This window comes from Panthera onca, chromosome C1 (genome assembly GCF_046562875.1).
Source record: "Panthera onca isolate mPanOnc1 chromosome C1, mPanOnc1 haplotype 2, whole genome shotgun sequence".
In the NCBI taxonomy this organism is placed as follows: Eukaryota; Metazoa; Chordata; class Mammalia; order Carnivora; family Felidae; genus Panthera; species Panthera onca.
In genome coordinates this window covers 186,479,927-186,502,820 of record NC_138346.1, presented here as the reverse complement: position 1 = coordinate 186,502,820, position 22,894 = coordinate 186,479,927, and the positions used below count along the sequence as shown (strand labels likewise).

The following is a 22,894-nucleotide window of genomic DNA, read 5'->3' as shown; positions in this document are numbered from 1 at the left end:
CAAAGCTCACCTTCCCTTCAAGAAGTCAAAGATCAACCCTGGGGTTCATCAGCAATCCCACCCTCCCCACTTTGATAACCCTACACAGCCTAACTGCCACAGAAATTAGCAGCCTCACTTACACTTGTCCAAACACAGCCGCTGCAAGACTCCTACAGAGACCTGTCCAGGCACTCCCACCCGCCAGGATCCTGGGATAAACAGACCACCACAGTCCCTGGGGTAGAGGCTGCTAAAATTCAATGGGGATTCTCTATTTGCGGGACCACAAAGTCCCAGAGGGCTGTAAGGGAGGTGAAGCAGAAGAGGACCCCACTCGTGGATATAGGTTGTGGGGAGGTGTCAGGCATTTATTTCTGGAGTAGGGGTAAGTTGGGTGGGTGTTGGGTGGGGAAGGAGCTCAGCAGTGGACACAGCTGCGCATGAAGTTGACACAGAGGCTTGTGTAGTAAGCAGGGTAGTCGCGGAGGTGGCTGACATGTGCAGATGACACAAAGTCCACAGAGCGCACCAGGACCCGGTGTGCCAGGCGTGCCTCCACCATGCGTTCCACATCCCTGGCCAGGACCACCTCGTCGGCCCTCGAGTAGAGGTAGAGCTCAGGCCAGCGAGAGGCTGCATCGAGTAGCCTGTCATAGAAGTGGGTGTGGAAGAGGGCAGTGAGTGGAGCGAGCAGGACATGGAACAGGACTGCCACCAGGGCGAAGGCCACCAGGAGCAGCAGGCGCAGCACAGCAGGCCGGTGCTCCAGGATGGCTGCCAGGGCCCGCAGAGCCCCCACCAGGTTGCTATCACCAGGACCGCTGTCAAAGATGGTGCCCACCACACGCAGGTGGCAGAAGCGCCGATGGGTCTGCAGGAGCTCCAGCACGTATCGGTACAGCATGACACCAGCATTGCTGAAGACATGGAAGAGCAGGGGCTCCTTCTCAATCTCGTAATCAAAGAGTAGCTCAAGTAGCTTCTGGGCCAAAACACGAAGTGAAGGGATGCCCAGGGACTCGGAGAAGAAGACCATGTGCCATGGGGCTGTGTATCGGATCACGATGCAGCCCTGGGGAGAGGAGAGAGGCCTGGTCGGTCCTCGGGGATGGGGGTAGGGGTAGGGGAGTACCGCTAGGTCAGAGATGTCCAGAAGCTCCAAATGCCAGAGGCCCACAGGCCTAGCAGTGTCCAGGCACCAGCTCACCATTCACAGATGCGGGTGCCTTCCAGAGTGGAAGGTACACTCAAGGCCCATTTATGGAATAATCACTTCATGCTGGCCAAGGCCACTCAGCCTGGCACGGTACGTGAGGCTTGGAGCTCGCTTTGGAGATATCTAAGCTGACCAGAAGAAAGTCTCACTCTGGCCCACACCCTGTCTCCCTCCCAACCTGCCCCTTACACCCTCATCTGCTCAACTCTGACATATTTACGGCCTCACTGCTTGGCTACACCTTGCTACAGTGACTCAGCTCAGCACTATCCCCACGCTCCCAGGCCCAAGGAGGACCATCCGACACCCCACCCCATAAAGACCCAACGCAGGAGCTATAGCCTGCAGGCCCCAGTCTTGACCACCAGAGGCCACTCGTGAGCTAGACCCCGCATCGTGTCAGTCTCTGGCCACTGCCACCTTCCAGCAGGGCCTTGAGAGCAGAGTCCATACTCTCTGGCACAGGAGCCTGGCACCCAAATCTATCTGGTTCCAAGGCCCGGAATCACTCCTCCCACTCGCCCTGAAATTCCAAATATAGTAAACACTGTTGTTCCTCAAATTCTAAAATCTGAGCCAAACTCTTAGGCTTCTGTACCTCGCAATGCCTGGGTCAAGTATGCCTCAAAATCTCCAGATAGATCCTCTTCTAGGTCAGTTAAAAAAGGCAGCCAAAGCCATGAGCCTGCATCCTAATCCCCTCTCATTGTCCTGTTCCAGAGACAAAGGGCCCTTTGTCAGGGGAATCTGTTAGGTGGGCTCTGGGGTCATACAGGTCTGGATTCAATTCCTGGCACCACCTCTTAACAGCACGAGCAAAAAGAAGCCTCCTTCATCTTCCCAAGTCTGTGTTTCCAACTGTAAACTAGGATGACATCCATCTCACAGGGCTATGAAGATTGAATGACAAAATGCATCTCAAGTGCCCAAAACAGCACCTGGCACAAAGTAAACAGTAGCAGCAATCAGTAATGGTAGGAGTGATAATGAGAACATCATACGGCCACAGTACTTGAATGACCTATAGCTCAACGCAATGGTCGGCTGAAACAATCCTGCCATTAGCCCCCTAACTTCATCCCTCCCGCTGACTCCAATCTGACATCTGCCCCAACTCCTCCTGACTGTTCTTACCAAGGCCCTGGCATGCCTAAGCCCCCTTTCTGAGACTCTGCAGAGGGGCTCACCAATGCCACCTGCCCCCTCAGGCTCTGGGAAACTTCACAAAGTGCTCTGTTCTGACTTCCCAGTGGGATGTGAAACGTCTTCCCCCCTATGCGACACACAGCATTGCCCACAAATGCAAACACACTCCCACATCACACCACCACACACGTGCAACTCCTAGGACTAAACAAAGCCCACCCACATCACCATCCCACAGAGGCAGACACACGCGGCACCCACCACTCACTCACGTGCACCTACCATACCATCTGTGAGTGCACAAAAAAGCAACAGCCAGCTGTACACACCCACAAGCACCCACACCACTGGCAGGGACACACTTGCCTGCTGCACTCCCTTCAAGAGTATACACACACACACACACACACACTCCCCTGCTGGAGGCTTCACATGCAGAACTACCTGGTGGTGCAGACACAAACAGCAACTCCTGTGAACACGCCATCTATGAGGATATGCACAGCATGTGCCCTCCAACTGCGTGTCACCTGTGAGCACACACACAGCGCACACAACCTCCACCCCCCGTGAAGGGCATGACATGCCAAGCCAAAATACAAGAGACCCGCTCGTGGGTCTGGGCCTCACTTCGAGGTTTCCCAGGTGCCTGGCATCTCTGCTGCCAACTCCCCAATCACATGCTCCTAGAAGTCCCTGCACATCAGATCCCAGTGTCCCCCTGCCCCTCCAGCCAAGCATTTCTCCATCTCTGTGCACACTCGGCCCCAGGGCCTTGCTGAGGGTCCCTGCCTCCCTCTCCTGTATTTTTAGTCTCTTCTCTCTAGATTCCTAGCAAACCAACCTCATTAAAAAAAAAATCCTCTGCAGTTTCATTGTGTCCCCTCTAACTCTATCCCACCCTCTCTCTCCACCTTCCTAGACGGTCTTTGACACCTTCCCTCTCCGCTTCACCCCTTCCCACTGGCTCCCCTACACTACTCTCACGAAGGTCGCCCATGCTCTCCCAAATGGTCAAACCCCATGATAGCTTTTAGCGCCCATCGTACTTTCCTTCCAGCACCTTTGGGATCACGCACTCACCCCACATTAGGTATAGAAATTACTTAAAAATAAAATCTTAAAAAATAAAATAAGGAGCGCTTGGGTGGATCAGTCAGTTGAGTGTCCAGCTCTTGATTTCAGCTCAGGTCATGATGCCAGGGTCATGAGATCAACCCCCACATGGTGCTCCATGCTCAGCATAGAGCCTGTTTAGGATTCTCTCTCTCTCTCTCTCTCTCTCTCTCTCTCTCTCTCTCTCCCTCCCTCTGCCCCTCTCCCCTACTCGTGCTCTCTCTCTCTCTAAAAAAGTTAATTAATTAAATAAGACCTTTAAAAAAATAAAAGAGCCCTAAGGAACAAAATAACTAGATGCCATGGGTGATCCTGGATTGGATCCTGGTTTGGGCAAATCAGCTATAAAAGACATTCTGGGGACTGCGGAAGAACCTGAATACAGACTGGGAACTAGAAGAGATAAAAACAGATTAACATGGGAAGGTGGGGATCATGATCTGAAAAAAGGCAAGATGCAAAATAGTGTAGTCAACAGATGTGGTTTAGGTAAAGAAAAGATACAGAGAAAAGCTGAAAGGATGGGCACTAACGAGCAGATAAAGGTCATCTCTATGTGTAGATGCAGTATTTTTCTTTTCTTTTAAATAATAAAGTATTAGAAGTATGGGTTTGGAAAATCTTTTTCTCCATACCCATCCTGTCCTGACCCCCTTCCTTTCCCAGACAACCCCTCCACCAGCTTGCCAACTCAACCCCACTGCCTTCCCTGGGATCTAACATCACCCCTCTGCTTAAATCCCCCCAGGACCCTCCCAGCCTCGTCTCTTGACACCTGCCCTTTCTTTCATTCTCTGTTCTGGCCACACTCACCTATTCCTATTCTTCCACCTGCCCTCAGGGATCTTAGTCCACTGGAGAAGCCAGACAAACCAGCCTGGCCCAGTGAGTGGAATTCAGAAGTAGCTAAAACTACCCACAGAGCAAGGCCACTCATAAATAGCAATGCCTGAGGACCAGCCTTGTTGGTGGGGGAAGGCCTCAAGCTCAGAACTACATGTTTCCCCCAACCCTTCTCCCATTCCAGGGCCACCATCTACTTCATGCACAGTGCAGACAAAGGTCAGTGGAGAGAGGCTGAGGCAGGGGGCAGAGGGTACTGCCTGGCCTTTCTCCCAGGAGATTCCCCACTCCTCAGCCCAGGGCTTCCAGGTGGCACCTAGGGCTGTCCGCACTGGTGTCTCCCTGCTTTGGGAGGTCTGGGCGGAGGAAGACAGGGCCAGGCCAGAAGCCAAAGATGTGAAAGGGGCTTCCAAAACATAACCCAGCCCTCATAAGCCTCTCTCCAGTTACCAGTAGCTCTATATCCAACTCTTGGGGTAGCTTAAGAAGAAGCAAGAACCTCCAGCCTGAATCACTTTTCCAAGAGGCCCTTCTACTATGGGAATGTGAAGGTCCATGGTCAACCTAAGACAGAAACTCACCTGGTCAGAAAAGGAGAAAATTCCCAGCACACTTGGCCCAGGCTTTTGCTGCCCATCAGGGCAACAACAGACTTGAGGTCTGGGCTGACTCCACAGCTGGGAGCACATCAGGGCTGGGCTGCTGTGGGGTTTGAGGAGGAGGAAGGGGAAGCAGGTCAGGGGGCTAAGGGAGACAGACCAGGCAACAGAGCTGGCAGCATCAAGAAGGGATAATCCTGCCAAAATGCCCATGACCCCAACATCTTCCTCACAGGCTGTTCTTCGTGCCATTCCCAGGCCTGCCACACTGCAGCCCAGGGATGAGGGCGGCCAAGGCTGAGTTCCCCACAGAGGGGCCACAGGGGGCAGCGCCCCAATGGGCTGGGTGTCCGCAAACCTGCAGTACTCACCCTTTTGTGGTAGATGGCGCTGTACTTGGCAAGGTTCTTGTCGGTGCAGCCACCCCAGCCCAAGAGAATCACCAAAGGCTGTCGTGTCCCCACCTCCTTCCCGCCTTGGTTGGGGCTGTTCTCTGAAACACAGACACAGTGGGACTGTCAGCACCGAGCTGTCATGTGGGGTGAGGGTGACTGGCCAGTCCAGAGCCAGCACCACTCTAGCTGTAGGCAGGGAACCAACAGGTGCCAGACCTAGGCATCCTGCCAGCCCCTGGGCCTCTGATTCCCACGGGGCTCGCTCCTCTGTCCTGCCTCAAGTGGCATTTAAGCCTCTTAGGAGGCACTACAGGGTCACTGGAAAAACCCACAAGAGGGCACCTTTCTTTAGTAACTCAAAGACATAGCCCAGGTGAGAAAAGTAAGTGAGGACTTTCTCCATGCAATTTCACCTTCTAATCCAGATGTCAGCAAATTACAAGTCATGGGCCAATTGTGACACGTGGTCTGTTTTTATATAAACCGCAGGCTAAAAATGATTGTTGTTATATTTTTAAATAGTTTAAAAAATAAAAAGAGAATCGTATTTTGTGACATATGACTTATATGAAATTCAAATTTGGCTGTCCACAATAAAGTTTTATTGGAACACAGCCATACTCATTTACTTAGTGTATGTAGCTGCTTTCTTGCTAAAACAGCAGAGCTGAGTAGTTGCAACAGAGATCGTGTGGTTCACAAAGCCTAAAATACTTACTGGCCCTTTACAGAAAAAGTTTGTCAGCCCTGTTCTAATTTCACGAGCACATGGAAGAAGAGGATTTTTTAAGTACAGTTCACGCCCAACGCGGAGCTTGAACTCACAACCTCTTGAGCTCAAGACCTGAGCTAAGATCAAGAGTCAAACATTTAACCGACTGAACCACCCAGGAGCCCCAGGAAGAAGAGGATCTTAAAAGGAGAAATGGCTAGGACAGCACCAACAGGGAGGTGAAGCAGACTGATTCTGAGGGCCCATGCCAATCCACCCATCCTGTCCTGCCAGAGAATAATAATCGCCAATATTTATTGAGATTTAACCCTCCTAACAACACTAGGAGGCATATTATTGCAGATGAGGAAACTGAGGCACAAAGTGCTTAAGTAACTGGTCTAAGGTCACACTGGAAGTACACAGCTGGCAATGTGGCCCTTGCTCCCCATCCTAACTAAGCCACTTGAGACCTCCTGTGCCACGAGCACCACCCACAACTAGAAGCATGTCTCCTTCGGTGATATGCTAAGGCACAAAGCCAGCTGTTTCTTTTACGGCTGCTTTCAAAGAGGCCTCCCTGCAACCTTGTTGGTCAGACCTCATCTCATTCCCCCTGCTAAGCCAGCACCCGCCCAGTCAGGGGGACTTTCGTGCGGGGACTGTCTGTTACTAGCTATCTGCCCTCCCAAAAGGGCCAGGGTGTGCCCTTCCAAGTATCAAGCCACTTGGCAATACTCAGCTGCCACCTCGAGATTTATGGATGCCAGCGGTGACCCGGCAACAGTAAATTTCAAGGCTAGTTAAGAGGATGGTAAATATAAATCACTAACCTTTGGACAAAAGGAAGACAACAATTTCCTGTGGAAATTAATGTGATTGAAAAGTTCAATGTGCCTGCTCTCCAGCAGTGGTGACTCTGGCCTTCAGAGATTAACTACCCGCCCCCATGGGGATCCCAGGCTGGGTCGCAACTCAGCCTGGAGCAGGAGCTGCCAGCGCCTCAGTCCCTTCTGATGCCTGCCAGCGCTCCCAGGCTCCCCTGATGCTGGCCTGACCTCTGATAAGGGAGAAGGTCCTACACCAGGCCACTCCAAAAATTCTCACCACCTTTCCCAGCCTGGTGTCCCCACCCCCTGCCAGGGCAGCTCTTCGACTGCCCTGGCCCTTCTGGTGGAGAAGCCATATCTGGGGAGGACTTGCTGGGGATGACTCCCCATGAAGCTCAGGCTACAGCAGTCTCAGGGGTAGCAATCAACAGCCACCCATTTGGATATGCCTTTGAATCTCTGAGACCCAGGAACTAGATGTCTGAGACCTGCCCCAGGGAGGCCCCCTTACCTCTGTGCAACTGTCTGAGCATAGGCTCCCCTCCCCCAGCCTATAGCGGTCCCCTCCTAGGCCACCACCAAGACACCAGCAAAGGGCCTTGGCATTTATCTCAAATACAGAGAGGGCAGCCATGGGATGTCACACCCCCTGGTGGCCTCCTGAAGTTAAGGCCAGCCCCCACCAGTGGCACTGGTGCATTCCCAGTTGGACAAGGTTCAAACAGCCTCTCCTGGGCCTCTGACCTGCCCCCTCCCAAAGCTGGATGTGAAACTCCATTCTGCTCCACCAGGTTTTACAGGTTCCCTTGGCTTCACCAACTCAAGTAGAGAGGACCCTTCCCCTAGATAGGCATTTCCATGAAGAAGCTCTCAGAATACGGACACCCTGAACACACTGCCTACGGCCAGAGCCCAGCCTTTCCGTACTACTCCTAATGGGAGGCAACTGGCCCCTCCACTCAAGCCAGGCCCTCGAGGCTGCCCCTGAGCCACAGGTGCCCTTCCTGTCTGCAGGCATGCCCACTCCCCCGGCACAATCTCCTCCTATGACCCATTCCTAACTGGAGCCTTCACCCTGACCTCCTCCCACCAGAGCCATGGTGCCCCTTCTGATTCTATATTTCAAGTGCTACAACCCAGAGAGGTCCAAGGTGCTTTGGCAACATGGCTGAGAGTGACGGAGACTGGGAAAGATCTCCCGAAGGAAGACACATTTGTTGTGCTGGCCCTGAGGCCCGTTAGGAGCTGCCAGGTGGAGAGAGGGCATGAGGCTTTGGAGATGCTGCAGTTGGTCTGAGGCCCAGCAAGCAGTCCTGAGGGGTGGGGGGGGGGGGGGGCTAGAAGCCTGGGTGAGGAGAAGCAGTGGTTGGGAGAGCTGCCAGGAGCAGGTCCGGGGGCCCAATCCTGCAAGGCCTTTCAAGCCATGCACACGAGTTGGGATTTTATTCCACAGCAGTAGAGAACAAATGATGATCCTGGAATTAGGGAAGTGGCACAATCCAATCTGTATTAATAACTCGCACAATTATATAATGTCTATCTCTCCCTTTAGCTGGCAGGCTCTGTGAAGGGGGGCACTGAGTGTGTCGTGTTTATCCCCACATCCCCCAGTGCCCAGCCCTGTAGCTGGCCCATTCAGGCACTCGGGAGACACGTGCTGGAATGAACATGTGGCTGCAAAGTGAAGGATGGATCCAAGGAGAAAGAGCTGGCATTCTTCTTGTTACCCATTGCCCTTTCCAGAGTAATAAAAGTAATTGTTATGGCTATTGTTATTTATTGCCACATCCAGATCATGATTCCTCCATCCTCCTATAAAAGCCCCTGTTCCTTTTATGCTCATTCCACTGGCTGTATCACCCTCTCCCCGCCGTGGCTGCTGCCCCCAGGGCCAAGACTCAAGCACTGGCTCCATCTCTCATTTATACTCCAGGACTTCCCATGACCCTGCAGAGGCAATCAAATCCACCTTGTTCCTAAACCATCACAGACCTCTCTGAATTCCACATCTCCCTCCAGCTCCTACCTCCCCCTCTTTCCCATCACAAAGAAAAACAATAATGATAACAGGAAAAGAGCATTATATGTCAAGCACTCTCTAAGCACTTTATTATCAACTCATTTAATCTTTACAACAATCCCATGAACAATGTACTGTTACTATTCTCATTTCACTGATGGAAAACTAAGCCACAAAGATAATAAATGACTTGCTCAGGGTTACACAATAATCAGTGAAACTAGAATCCAAACCCAAGTGGTCTAGAGACCAGCTTGTCACCACTATCCCAGCCGGCACGCTGGGTAAGAAAATCCAAGCCCCCAGTCTGTTTGTCTGTATTTATTTATTTGGTTCTTTATGTTTGAGAGAACACAAGCAGGGAAGGGGCAGAGAAAGGGGGACAGAGGATCCAAAGCGGGCTCGGCGCTGACAGCAGTAAGCCTGACGTGGGGCTTGAACTCACAAACCACGAGATCATGACCTGAGCCAAAGTCAGACGGTCAACTGACTGAGCCACCCAGGTGCCCCCCAATCCCCTAGCCTTAACCAAATCTCTATTACCTCAGCTCCAAACGTGTACACATAGCTCCCTCTGTACATCAACAGATCCAATGCTGACCTCTTCCACCTGCTTCTCCTCAGGGACTGGCTACCCCAACCAGAACCCCAACATATGGGGCTTCATTTGGTCCTGCAATCATCCTAGAAGTTAGTTACTAATGTCCCCATTTTACAGATGGGAAAACTAAAACACAGAAGAGCAAGTCCCTCTCCCCAAGAACATGGAGCCAAGAAGTGGCAGAGTCAACGTCCATCTCTCTGGACCACCATGCCACCCTGCCCCGCCCCGCTCCAGGACCTTGCACATGCTCCTCATTCCCCAGCCCGGGATGCTGATGCTCCATGTTCATGCTTTGCTAATGCCCACTCCACTTGCTGAGTCAGCTCACTGTTTGCTTCCAGGAAGTCTCCCTTGATGTCTTCCTCAACCCCTTTTCATCCTCCACCCCAAATCACCAGACTGGTTAGATGCCCCTCTTCTGTTCTGTCACAGCACCTGTCATCACCGTGCCACCACACTTATCACACTGCATGGGCAGTGCTCATTAGGAACAGACAGAAGGCTGCTGTAACGTGCAAGGCAAGAGATGGCAGAAGCCTGAACCAGAACAGTGGAAGCCAGGTGGGAGGGCAGAGGGAAATGACAGAGACAAGAGCAATTTTGGAACCTGTATCAAAAGTCTCAAAAACATTCGATCTTTGACATAGCAACTCCACTTCTAAGAAAGAAAAGTGTTTAATCATATGAAAATACTCAATAATACCTTAAGAAAATCAGAAACATTAACGTAGGAGCTAAAACTGTAGAAAACACAGGAGTCAATTTTTGTGGCCTTGCGCTAGGCAATGGTTTCTCGGACATGTACAAAAGTACAAGGAATAAAAGAAAAAAAAATAGATAAATTGGGACTTCATCCAAATTAAAAACATGTGTACTTCAAAGGGCACTATCGGGGCGCCTGGGTGGCTCAGTCGGTTAAGCGGCCGACTTCGGCTCAGGTCATGATCTCGCGGTCCGTGAGTTCGAGCCCTGCGTCAGGCTCTGTGCTGACAGCTCAGAGCCTGGAGCCTGTTTCAGATTCTGTGTCTCCCTCTCTCTGACCCTCCCCCATTCATGCTCTGTCTCTCTCTGTCTCAAAAATAAATAAACATTAAAAAAAAAATTCAAAGGGCACTATCAAAGAAGTGAAAATAACAAGGGATGCTTGGGTGGCCCAGTCGGTTAAGCATCTGACTCTTGATTTCGGCTCAGGTCATAATCTCACAGTTCATGAATTCAGCCCCACAGCGGGCTCTGTGCTGACAGTGCAGGGCCTGCTTGGGATTCTCTCTCCCTCTCTCACTGCCCCACCCCTACTCACTCTCACTCTCTCAAGAAATAATAAATCAACATTTTTAAGTGAAAATCAAAGCCCCAGAATGGGAGAAAATATTTGCAAATCATATATCTGATAGGGGAATTGTATCCGGCATATACAAGAAAACTCTTACAACTCAACAATAAAAAGACAACCCAATTAAGATGGGCAAAGGATCTGCAGGGTGCCTTTGTGGCTCAATCAGTTAAGCAACCGACTCTTGATTTCAGCTCAGGTCACGATCTCACGGTTGTGAGATCAAGTCCCCTGTCTGGCTCCCCACTGGGAGTGGAGCCTGCTTAAGATTCTCTCTCCCTCTCCCTCTGCCCCTGCCCCACTCATATATGCATGCACGTGTGCACATTCTCCCTCTCTCTCTTTCTCTCTCTCTCAAGGTAAATAATTAAATAATTTGGTATCTCCATACAATGAAATACTATTTGGTCATAAAAAGCAATGAAGTATTGGTACAGGCTACAAGTCACGGATGAACCTTGAAAATATATGCTAAGTGAAAGAAGCCAGACATGAAAGACTATATATTGTATGATTCCATTTATATGAAATGTCCAGAATAGGTAAATCCATAGAGAAGTAAATTAGTAGTTGCCAGGAGCTAAAGGAAGGGGGGAATGAGGAGGGACTACTAATAGGTATAGGGTGTCTTTTGAGGTGATGAAAATGTTCTGGAGTTAGTGGTGATGGCTGCACAATTCTGCGAATATACTCAAACCCAATGAATTGTACATCTTCAAAGGGTGAGTTTTATGGTATGTGAATTATATCTCAATAATGCTATTATTTTTAAAAATTAATAGTAATAGGGATGCCTGACTGGCTCAGTCAGTAGACCATGCAATTCTTGATCTTAAGGTTGTAAGTTTGAGCCTCACATTGGGTGTAGAGATTACTTGAAAAAAAAATTTTTTTAATTAATAGTACATTAAGTGAAAAAGCAAGTTGAAAAGCAGCATATACAACAGAATACACACACACACACACACACACACACACACACACACACACACACACATATTTATGCATAGAAAAAAACACATCAAGGGGCACCTGGGTGGCTCAATTGGTTAAGTGACCAACTTCAGCTCAGGTCATGATCTCATGGTTCATGAGTTTGAGCCCCGTGTCAGGCTCTGTGCTGACAGCTCAGAGCCTGGAGCCTGCTTCAGATTCTTTGTCTCCTCTCTCTGCCCCTCCCCAGCTCACACTCACTCCCTCTCTCTCTCTCTCTCTCCCTCTCAAAAAATAAATAAATATTTTTAAAAAATTTAAAGAAAACAGAAAAAACACATCAAATATTAATAGCAATTATTTCTGGGATTAGAGGCAATTGGTTTTTCCTGATATTTTTTACCCATTTTCTAAAATCAGTATGTATCATTTTTGCAATGAGAGTTAAAATGTTACTTTAGCCCAGGGGCCCCTGGGTGGCTCAGTCAGTTAAGCGTCTCTGACTTCAGCTCAGGTCATGATCTCACGGTTTGTGGGCTCAAGCCCCATATCAGGCTCTGGCCTGCTTCAAAGTCTGTGTCTCCCTCTCTCTCTCTGTCCCTCCCCTGCTTGTGCTCTCTCTCTCAAAAATAAATAAATGACCACTAAAAAAATGTTACTTTAGCCTCTTGGCAAAGGCAGAAGTATTCTTTTCAACCCTGGCACTTCTTGAGCACCCACAAAACAATTTAATCTCACAGGCTTCCTGTCCTCTAGAACTCAACAAAACAACACTGACACCAATAATACAAGAATTACAAATATATATATTGTAAAACAGTCCAAGTGATAAAATTAAAGCATAAATTAGATTGTGTCTATCCCAGGGGCATGTGGAGAAGACAAAGGAAAGGCTGATGAGGCATAAGGGTCTGTGACACAATATGTGCTTTTTCTCTGTAAGCCAGAATCAAAAGGCAAAGAACCTGTTTTCTTTTTAAAATGCAAAGAACAAAAGATCCTCGGTTTCTTCTGCTTCCTCAGAAATACCTTCTAAATTCTCACAGTCCTGATATATATTTTTTAAAGAAACCGTACCCCAACATGGGACTCGAACTCATGACCCCAAGATCAAGAATCACATAACAGGGGTGCCTGGGTGGCTCAGTCAGTTAAGCATCCAACTCTTGATTTCGGCTCAAGTCATGATCTCACGGTTTGTGGGATCGAGGCCCACATAGGGCTCTGCACTGACAGCTCAGAGCCTGCTTGAGATTCTCTCTTGCTTCCTCTGCCCCCTCCCCACTTGCATGTGTTCTCTCTCTCCAAAAAAAAAATAATAATAATAATTAATTTTTAAAAAAAGAGTACTTACTATATAAAATCATATCTGAATTCAAGAGAGAAAGACAAACCAAGAAACAAACTCTTAACTATAGAGAACAAACCGATGGTTGCCAGAGGGGAGGTGGCTGGGGGGATGGGGGAACTAGGTGATGGGGATTAAGGAGGGCACATGTCCTGATGAGCACCAGGTGTTGTATGGAATTGCTGAATCACTATATTGTACACCTGAAACTGTATGTTGTTTTATACATACGTACATATGTATGTATTGTACACCATAACACTGTATGTTAACTAACTAGAATTAAAATAAAAACTTTTAAAAAAATACAAATAAAACCTTATCTGAGTTCAAATCTGTGGCTCTGCCACAAATAACTGTGAAACAGACCTTCAGCAAGTTCTCTAAACTTCAATTTCCTTATCTGTGAAATGGGGCTAATAATACAAAGATTAAATATAATAATGACGATAGAGGGCTTAGCATGGTAGCTGGCACAAAGAAAGAGTTCAATAAATCAAAGATACTATCCCTTCACGAGGAGCACATCCTTACTGTAGAAAAGGAGAAAATGAATATCTAATAAAAATGGAATCAGTTTCGTAATCTGCTTTCTTCCATTTAGCAATATATTGTGAACATCTCTCCCTGTCAGTTTATATTTTTCTACACCACTCTTTTTAGTGGCTACAGAGCGACTGTAGAATATTTCATAATTTGTGGTGAACAATCTCCCATTATTGGACATGATATTTCCAATTTTTGCTGTTATAAAAAGACTTTATTGGACACCTCTTTCTTTGTGTGTGTGTGTCCTTAATTGTTTTCTAGAAATGGAACTGTATTCAAACAACACTTACTAATGGCAACTGAAATCTGCATGCACTAGCTTAGGAGTGGAGCTCCAGAGTTGAAAGCTGGGATAACTTGGGGTAAGATACTTGAGTTCCCCCAGGTTTCTGTTCCTCATTTGTAAATCAGCGTAAGAGCACCCCCTGCTTCACAAGGTGGTTGTGATTAATAAAATCATGAGAAGTGCTCCTGGCAGGACTGGCACGCGAGCAGGACATGGTCAACAGTGTAAGTACAACAGCAACCCTGGAGACCTCAGAGAAGGGAAGCTTGTAAACGGTCCACCAGGTCTGGAGTTCAAATCCAGAGCCTAGCACAGCACCTGGTACAGAGCAGACAAATTAGAAAGGGTTTTATGAATGTGTGAAAGAGACTATGATTCAAAAAATATAGGCATACCTTGGAGATATTGCAGGCTCATTTCCAGACAACCCCAATAAAGCAAATGTCACAATTAAGTGAGTCAAGTGAATTTTTTGGTTTCTCAGTCCATACAAAAGTTGTGTTTATACTATACTGTAGTCTAGTAAGTGTGCACTAACATTATGTCTAAAAAAAAACAATGTACATACCTTAATTTAAAAATACTTTATTGCTGGGGCACCTGGCTGGCTCAGTTGTAGAGCATGTGACCCTTGATCTCAGGGCCGTGGGTTCGAGCCCCACATTGGGGGTACAGGTTACTTTTAAAAAATAAATAAAATCTTTAAGAATACATTATTGGTAAAAAATGCTAACCATCATCTGAAATCTGAGCTTTCAGTGAATCATAATCTTTTCGATGGTGGAGGGTCTTGCCTCAGTTTATGGCTGCTGACTGGTCAGGGTGGTGGTTGCTGAAGGCTGAGGTGGCTGTGGCAATTTCCTAAAATAAGACAAGGAAGTTTGCTGCATCTGTTGATGCTTCCTTTCACGAAAGACTTCTCTGTAGCATGCAATGCTGTTTGATGGCATTTTACCTCACAAGGGAACTTCTTTCAGAATTGAAGCCAATCCTCTCATACCCTGACACTGCTTTACCAACTCAGTTTATGTGATATCCTAAATCCTTTGTTGTCATTTCAACAATCTTCACAGTATCTTCACCAGGAGGAGATTCCATCCCAAGAAACCACATTCTTTGCTCTTCCATAACAAGCAACTCCTCATCTGTTCAGGTTTTATCAGTGAGATTGCAGCCATTCAGTCACACCTTCAGGCTCCACTTGTAATTCTAGTTCTCTTGCTCTTTCTACCCCATGCGCAATTACTTCCTCCACTGAAGTCTTGAACCCCTCAAAGTCATCCATGAGGGTTGGAATCAACTTCTTCCCAAGTCCTGTTAATGTTGCTATTTTGACCTTTTCCCATGAATCACAAATATTCTTAATGGCATCTAGAATGGTGAATTGTTTCTAGAAGATTTTCAATTTACTTTGCCCAGATCCATCAGAGGAATCACTGTCTGTGGCAACTATAAACTTACTAACTGCATTTCTTAAATAATGGTATGTGAAAGTTGAAATTACTCCTTGATCTATGAGCTACAGAATAGATGTTGTGTTATCAAGTCATGAAAACAATATCAATCTCATTGTACATCTCCATCAGAGCTCTTGGGTAACCAGGTACATTGTCAATGAGCAGTAATATTTTGAAAAGAATCTTTTTTTCTGAGCAGCAGGTCTCTACAGTGAGCTTAGACTATCAGTAAACCATGTTGTAAACAGATGTGCTGTCATCCAGGCTTTGTTAAATTTACAAAGCACAGGAAGAGTAGACTCATCATAATTCTTAAGGGTCCTAGAATTTTTGGAATGGTAAATGAGCATTGGCTTCAACCTAAAGTCACCGGCCGCCTTAGTCTCCAACAAAAGTCAGCCTGTCCTTGGAAGCTTTGAGGCTAGGCACTGACTTCTCTGTAGCTATGGGAGTCCAAAATGGTATCTTCTTCCAATATAAGGCTGTTTCATCTACATTGAAAATCTGTTGTTTAGTGTAGCCACCTTCATTAATTATCTTAGCCAAGTCTTCTGGATGACTTTGCTGTGGCTTCTACATCAGTACTTGCTGCTTCCCCTTACACTTTGATGTTATGGAGATGGATTCTTTCCTCAAAACTCATGAACCTGCCTCTGCTAGCTTCAAACTTTTCTTCTGCAGCTTTCTCACCTCGCTCAGCCTTCACAGAATTGAAGAGAGTTAGTATCTTGCTCTGGATTAGGCTTTGGCTTAAGGGAGTGTTGTGGCTGGTTTAACCTTCTATTCAGACCACTCAAACTTTCTCTGTATCCACAATAAGGCTGTTTTCTTATCATTCGTGTGTTCACTGGAGTAGCGCGTTTCATTTCCTTCAAGAACTTTTCCTTTGCATTCATAACTTGGTTGTTTGGCTTATGCCAAACATAGTGTTCGGCCTATCCCAGCTTTCCACATTGTCCTTCCTTAATAAGCTTAATAATTTCTAGCTTTTGATTTAAAGTGAGAGTCTCGTAACTCTTCCTTTCACTTGAACTCTTAGAGGCCACTGTAGGGTTATTAACTGGCCTAATTTCAATAATGTGTCTCAGGGAATAAGGAGGCCCAAAGGGAGGGAGAGAGAAGGTGGAATGGTGGTCAGTAGAGCAGTTGAACACGCACAACATTCATCTTATATAGGTGGGGTCTGTGGAGCCCCCAAACAATTACAATAGTAACATCAAAGATCACTGATCACAGATCACCAAAAATATATATAATAATGATGAAAATTTTGAAATATTATGAGAATTGGGGCACCTGGGTGGCTCAGTCAGTTAAGCATTTGACTTCAGCTCAGGTCATGATCTCGTGGTGTGTGGGTTCAAGCCCCGTGTCAGGCTCTGTGCTGACAGCACAGAGCCTGGAGCCTGCTTCGAATTCTGTGTCTCCCCCTCTCTCTGTCCCTCCCCTGCTCACACTCTGTATCTCTGTCTCTCAATAATAAATGGACGTTTAAAAAATTTTTTGAAATATTATGGGAATTGCCAAAATGCAACACAGACACAAAGTGAGCAAATGCTGTTGGCAAAATGGAACCCAGAGACTTGCTTGATGCAAGGTTGCAGCAAACCTTCAATCTGTAAAAAAAAAAAAAAAAAACCCACATCTGCAAAGGGTAATAAAGCAAAGCAATAATAAATAAGACAGGGTATGTCTGTAAATAAACTCCCCTGTTCAAAAAAAAAAAAAAAAAAATGCCTTTAGGAGGCCGGCAGGCAAGGAGAGGATCAAGTCCCAACTCAGTCTTCACCTGGGCCTCCAAGGCCTCTCTGGTGTGACAGCTCAGGCCACCTCAGGCCTCTCCAGCGCTCTTACTTCCACACTCCCTTTGCTCACCATCGGCTCTGTGAAGCTTTCGGTCACCTTGGGCCACTGTTCTCCAGGAAGCCACCTCAATGCCTGGAGCCCACCATGGTGTTCAAAACCACTCCAGACTGTTTCCCAGGGCCAGTGAAAGCTTCCTGAGGGTTAATTGGCCATTCTTGGGACACACTTTTTTTTTTTTTTTTTTTTGCTAGTGCTGACATAAGACCAGGTTCACAGTAAAGCCTAGGCTTACAATACACCCGTCACTTCCCCTCTCTGTGACCTCCGAAGGCCTTCCTTGTACTCTAAGATGAGCCCTTGTCCAGACCCTGTGAACCAATCATTTCTGAAAATGTTTACTGAACATGAGAGCAATATAGTGCTCCCAGCAAGCCGAGGGGGGGCCCTGGGGCAGGACTTGGCTGACCATTCTCTGGCTGGGAGGAGGGGCAGCATAGCCTCGGCCTGGAATGTCAAGAGCATCTCTGGCTCAGGCCCACAGAGCTGCCAAGTGACTCCATTCAGCCTAGTTGGCACCTCATCCTTGCCAGCCCCTAACAACAGTGAGCAAAACCGTCAAAAGCACTATGACAGGGATCCCTGCTACGAGAACCAGAGAACAGAACCTTCTCCAAGGAAACGAGATAGGAGCAGAGTATTAGGAGGGGGAGGGGATCACTGGTCAGAGAACCAGGATGCAGGGAGACACCAGGGCAAGGGAGCAGCTTCAGCAAAGGACCGGGCGGACTATCCTCCCAGCATGGGCAACCACAGACACTGGCTGGTGGGATTCCCGGCAGAAGGATCCTGGGCTGCCCAGCCTGGGCTCTGAACAACTGCAGGTGTGCAGCTGCCTTCTAGCTAACTGATATGCCAGTAGCAGCTGCTCGCCTGTCACTCACCGCAGTGCCAGGCACTGCAGTTTTGATGTTTAAATACAGGGAAAAGATATTCTGGAAACCAAATATAACTGTCCTATACACTTCTCCACCACTAAACAATAACTGCAAAAGAAAGACAATCTCCAGGATCCCCACAGAGTATCCCTGTGTGAAGCCATGTCGGCCTGGAAAGAGCTCTCTGCAGACAGATTCAGGGGATCATGGTGCTGTGACCTCCTTCTGCGGTCCCACGTTCCAGCTCAGCTCTAGGGCATGCACTCTAAGAGGGAAAGGCATGATGAACTGAAGCCAATCCAGAGGGGCCATCAGAAGGAGGAGGTTCTTAGGACCACATCAGAGGAGTGACAGCTGAAGGCCCTACAGGTATTTCTCTAGGAGAAGAGAGATGTGAGGAAGGCATGAGCTGACCTCTTTTTTTTTTTTCTAAGTGTTTATTTTTGAGAGAGAGAGAGGGAGAGAGAGAGAGCGCCTGAGTAGGGCAGGGTCAGAGAGAGAGGGGGACAGAGGATTTGAAGCAGGCCCTGCACCGACAGCAGAGAGCCTGATGTGGGGCTCAAACTCACAAACCATGAGATCATGACCTGAGCCAAAGTCGGATGCTCAATCGATTAAGCCACCCAAGCAACCCCTGAGCTGACCTCTTGAAGACAGAGGAAGAGAGACTACCTTGCTGTGTTGTACCCACCACGACCCTCGAGCCCTGCAGTTATCACATCATTGTGAAACCACCTGCTTATAAACCCTCACTCCTCCCCCAAACCACAGCTCCCTGAATGGAGCCTTTGCCTGAGTCACTTCTGAGGCACCAATAACTAACCCGTGGCCAGGACACAACAAATGCTGAACTGAAAGCAGAAATGACAGGAAGGCCTGTTGTGGCTCAAGAAAGGGAAGTGCTTTCTAACAATCCCAGTTACCGACAGCAGTCCAGGATGTTTGAGAGGAAGCATCCTATCAGGGAAGGGTCTTGAAGCAACAGAACACCCTCATGCTAGTAGAAGGACGCAGTACTAAATGGCCCCCTAGGACCCAGCTTCCTCAAGCAGTGAGGGGAGCCACAAATAGAGGAAACACACAGACATGCCAGGCACACACACCCAGTCCCTACCTTGTAAGCCCTCACAATTTCATGATGCAGACACTATTACAATTCCCATTTTACAGTGGAGGAATCTGAGGCCAAGGAAGGCTCAGTCACTTGCCAAAGCCATAGAACCAGCAGGAGGTAGAAGTGAACTGTGAACCAAGACCAGCAGGCTGCCCACCTGGGCTGAGGGAGAACACCTGCCCTACCACGGCAGCTCTACCCCTTCTCGTGGCTGGTGGCTCTCCAAGGGCAATAATATTAACTGGCTTCACCTCCCCCTGATGCCAAAACCTTTCAAAAGCATTTTTACATCTGTAAGCTCAAGAGCCCTATGCCAACATACCCAGCTCTAAGGAAATACATCTGGTCTAGAGCCATCTGTCCTGTAGGAGCCTAGCGGCTGCCCTCTCCTCCTAGACCCCAACCAAGTAAAACAGATGCCATGGGAGGGGATGGGAAGGCTCTCCTGAAGGAGGCAACATCTGAGCTAAGCCTTCAATGATGAAACGGACAAGGACAAGGGAGGGGTGGTGTGGGGCAGCAGAGGGGAAAGGGCATTCCAGACAGAGGAAACAGCAGAAGCAAAGGCAGAGAAGCAAGAAGTGTGTGGAGAATCACAAGCAGTTTGTGTTGCCAGAACATAAAACTTAAATTGAACAGTGGAAGGACACAGTGATCTAAGTGATAAGCAGGGGCTGATAAACTACGAAGGACTTTGAATGCCACGTTAAGGACCCTGGACTTGATTTATCCTGAGGGCAGTAAGGAGCCACTGAAGGGTTTTAGGCAGACCAGTGATAAAAGCAAACCTCTACATTAAGAAAGATCACTGTGGTAACCATACAAGAGGCTGAGCTGCTGGCAGTGAGACTGGAGGGCGGAAAGGCCATGTGAACTAATGCAGGGAGAGACATGCTGGGCTCAGTACTTCAAGCCTCCTCTCTTAAAATTCCCAATCGAGGCCAGACTTTCCATTCTCTGGGGCCCCAATTCAACTCTCACTGCAAGGATCCAGGCCTGCTCTACAGGCTACTCATTTTGTGGAGCCTCCCACACACCACTCTTTAATGATATGACTCTAGGGAGGAGTAATGCTAATCACTATACTTACTTCATGCCAGACACTATGCTGGGTCCTTTACACAAATTACCTCAGTTGTGTAACCAACAGCCTGGGAGGGAGGTTACTATCGGTAGCCTCATTTTGCACATGAGGAAACTGCCAAAGGTCACCCAACTACAAAAAGGGAGGATCTGAACCGACTTCTACCTGACAGCAGAGACTGCTCGGTTAGCCACTGTGAAGGACAGTGGGAGGGATGAGTCCTGTGTCCCGGGCTTCTGCAAGGACCCCCGGGGAAAACAGTTGGTGGAAAATAACGGGTGGGTCCTCCAGCCACAACCACCGAAGAGAGGCTGGAAGTGGGAAGCCTGACCCCAAACAAACGAATCAGGACAACCCCTGTCCTAGGCAGCTCTCAGCTGCGAGAGAAAAGAGGGCACAGACCGGAGATCTCCAACCGAAAAGACAGAAAAATCCCTCAACAAAGCCCAGGCCGCAGGGAAGGGGCGGGGCTCGGACCCGGAGACGACTCCGGGGGCGGGGATTGTACAGGGGCGGGGCTCTGTGGGCCCGACAAAGTCTAGGACTGGCGGGACCCCGTGAGGGGGCGGGTCGCGAGAGGGCGGGGCCGCGAGAGGGGAGGAGCCACAGCTATGCTTGCGACCCACAGACTCGCTCGGTTACCTCCCCACGATTGGACCCAACCGTCGTTCCATACCCTGGCTCCAGCAGGGCTGATCCGGGATCTCGATGGTGTAGTCCAGCTCAGACGAGGCCATGGTGAAGGCGCCAGCACTCAGCACGGGCCTCCGCCGGAACTCCCGCTCGCGCGCCCGCGCCTCACCCGCAGCCTCTCGGGCACCGCCCAATCACCACCCACCTCTCCCGTCGCTGCCCAATCCCTGAGCCGCGCTCTGTGACCTCCCGTCCTAGCAACCGCCGAGTCTCTCTCGGAGCCTCTCGCCGCACCCCACCAGTAGGCCCTAGCAACCATGCCCCGCCCCGTCTATCTCTGCTTCTCAGCCATTGGCTGGATCTCCTGATCTGGGTCCGCTATTGGTCAGCCGGGACGCCAGTCGGAAAGAGGCCCCACCCGCCAGTGTAGGTAAGAGGGTCTGCGGGAGATTTGCGGTATTCTGGAAATGGGAAGGTTTCCCTTCCCGGTCGTGTCTTGTCCTACGAGGTGGACGGCAGTGCCCTTTGACTTACATCATCTCCTACCTCTACCATCCTTTACCAGACGCAGCTCCGAGGGCTGGAGGTAGAAAACCGTACAAAACGGCCTAGGACGCGTGCCGGCCATCCTCTACCCAGTGGGTTCAGGCATATTCTGGCTGGTGGGGTGAGTGGTAGACAGGGGAGTGGTGTCTTAAGGGGGAGACTCTAGAGAATGCTCTGTTCATGGGGGGCACAAAGGAGCTAGCGAGTACAGTTTTCTTGCATTTATCCATGCATTTAACAAATATTTATTGAGCACCTGTTATGTAGGTGGGCTCTAGGGAGGATTAAGCTTTTGGCCCTGACTTCCATACATCTTAAAAGGAGAGGGAAAAAAACCATGCATGAACCAACTGTAATTCTGTGTGAGAGATAAATACTACAGAAGGGTAGGCCCTAAGGATTTTAGGGGCTCAGAAAGTATTGAAGGGACATTTATGGCAATGGGGATGTCTCTTGAGCTGGGCCTTGAAAGACTGTGGAGATAGGGAAGACAAAAGACTCCTTCCTCAAAGAGAGGAAACTGAGGGGTGAGTGCCAGAAATCTTGAGCATCTTCTGGCCAGAGGAGATACTAATGTGAAAACCTTGGAAGAACAGTTAGGTCCCAATCCTGGAGGGTCTTTGATGCCACACTCAGCTCTGAGCTTATAGGTAGATGGTAAAAATTTTCCAGTGTGTTTTATAGCTACAAGCACAAGAGTTCAGACTTTATCCTGAGGACAGTGGGGAGTCATTGAAGGGCTTTAAACAACAGAGTAACAATCAGATTTGTGTTTTAGAAAGATCAATGCAGAGAATGAATTGGGGATTGGGAGAAGGAGGGAGACCAGTTAGGAAGTTGTTTCAGTAATGGGAAAAGATTATGGTGGCCTAAAGAATGAAGAGGAGGGGATGGATTCCTTAGACACTTGTGAGCTAAAAAGAACCAGACCTGGTGCTTGATGGGGCAAGTAGAAGTGAAGAATGACTTCTAAATTCCTGGCTGGAGCACACAGAAAGAAGAGATAGCAAAGTTTTTAGGAGAGGGTAAGTTTTGGGACTGATGAGTCCAGTGGGACATCCAAGTGGAAGTGTTGAGGCAGCAGTGAAATATGACTGACTGGAGCTTGCAAGATTTCTAGTTTAGACTAGAAATCGAAATGTGGTGGTCTGTAGTGCCTTGTAGACATCAGCCACACGGGTGGATGGATTTGTTGGGCTTTCCAGACAGTATATACAGGAGTAAGAAGAGAAGAAGGCCTAGGACATAGTCCTGAGAAGCCCCTGAGTCTGAGGGTCTGCAAGGGAGGATGAACTTGCAAAGTCAATGGAGATGAAGTATCCTAAATGGTAAGATAATCAGTGGTAGAACGTGCTGTTTGAGAAGCCAAGGCAGGAAAGTGTTGAAGGCTGATGACTAATCAAGTAA

At 48.5% G+C, this 22,894-nt stretch overlaps 1 protein-coding gene across 3 annotated transcripts; it reads right to left on the bottom strand.

The window, feature by feature from the left end:
• Window positions 1–323: 323 nt before the first annotated feature.
• Window positions 324–21,093, bottom strand: TMEM53 (transmembrane protein 53). Of its 3 annotated transcripts, none has more exons than XM_060626188.2 (3): window positions 20,985–21,093; window positions 5,274–5,395; window positions 324–1,054 (listed from the first exon to the last, which is right to left on the bottom strand). In XM_060626188.2, exons 1-3 carry the CDS (start codon window positions 21,043–21,045, stop codon window positions 401–403), a joined length of 837 nt encoding a protein of 278 aa, XP_060482171.1. In that variant the 5' UTR covers window positions 21,046–21,093; the 3' UTR covers window positions 324–400. The 3 variants fall into 3 exon arrangements, with proteins under 3 accessions (XP_060482171.1, XP_060482172.1, XP_060482173.1); XM_060626189.2 differs by lacking the exon at window positions 20,985–21,093 and adding an exon at window positions 4,885–5,005 and having other exon boundaries at window positions 5,274–5,387; XM_060626190.2 differs by lacking the exon at window positions 5,274–5,395 and having other exon boundaries at window positions 20,985–21,085.
• Between the last annotated feature and the right edge of the window lie 1,801 nt (window positions 21,094–22,894).

Bases quoted from the DNA above. Each gene is read 5' to 3' on its own strand.
- TMEM53 (XM_060626188.2), bottom strand. From the start codon at position 21,045: ATGGCCTCGTCTGAGCTGGACTACACCATCGAGATCCCGGATCAGCCC. The intron at 5,396-20,984 runs GTATGGAACGAC...TCTGTGTTTCAG, and splicing joins TCAGCCCTGCTGGAGCCAGG to AGAACAGCCCCAACCAAGGC. The intron at 1,055-5,273 runs GTGAGTACTGCA...TCCTCTCCCCAG, and splicing joins GCGCCATCTACCACAAAAGG to GGCTGCATCGTGATCCGATA.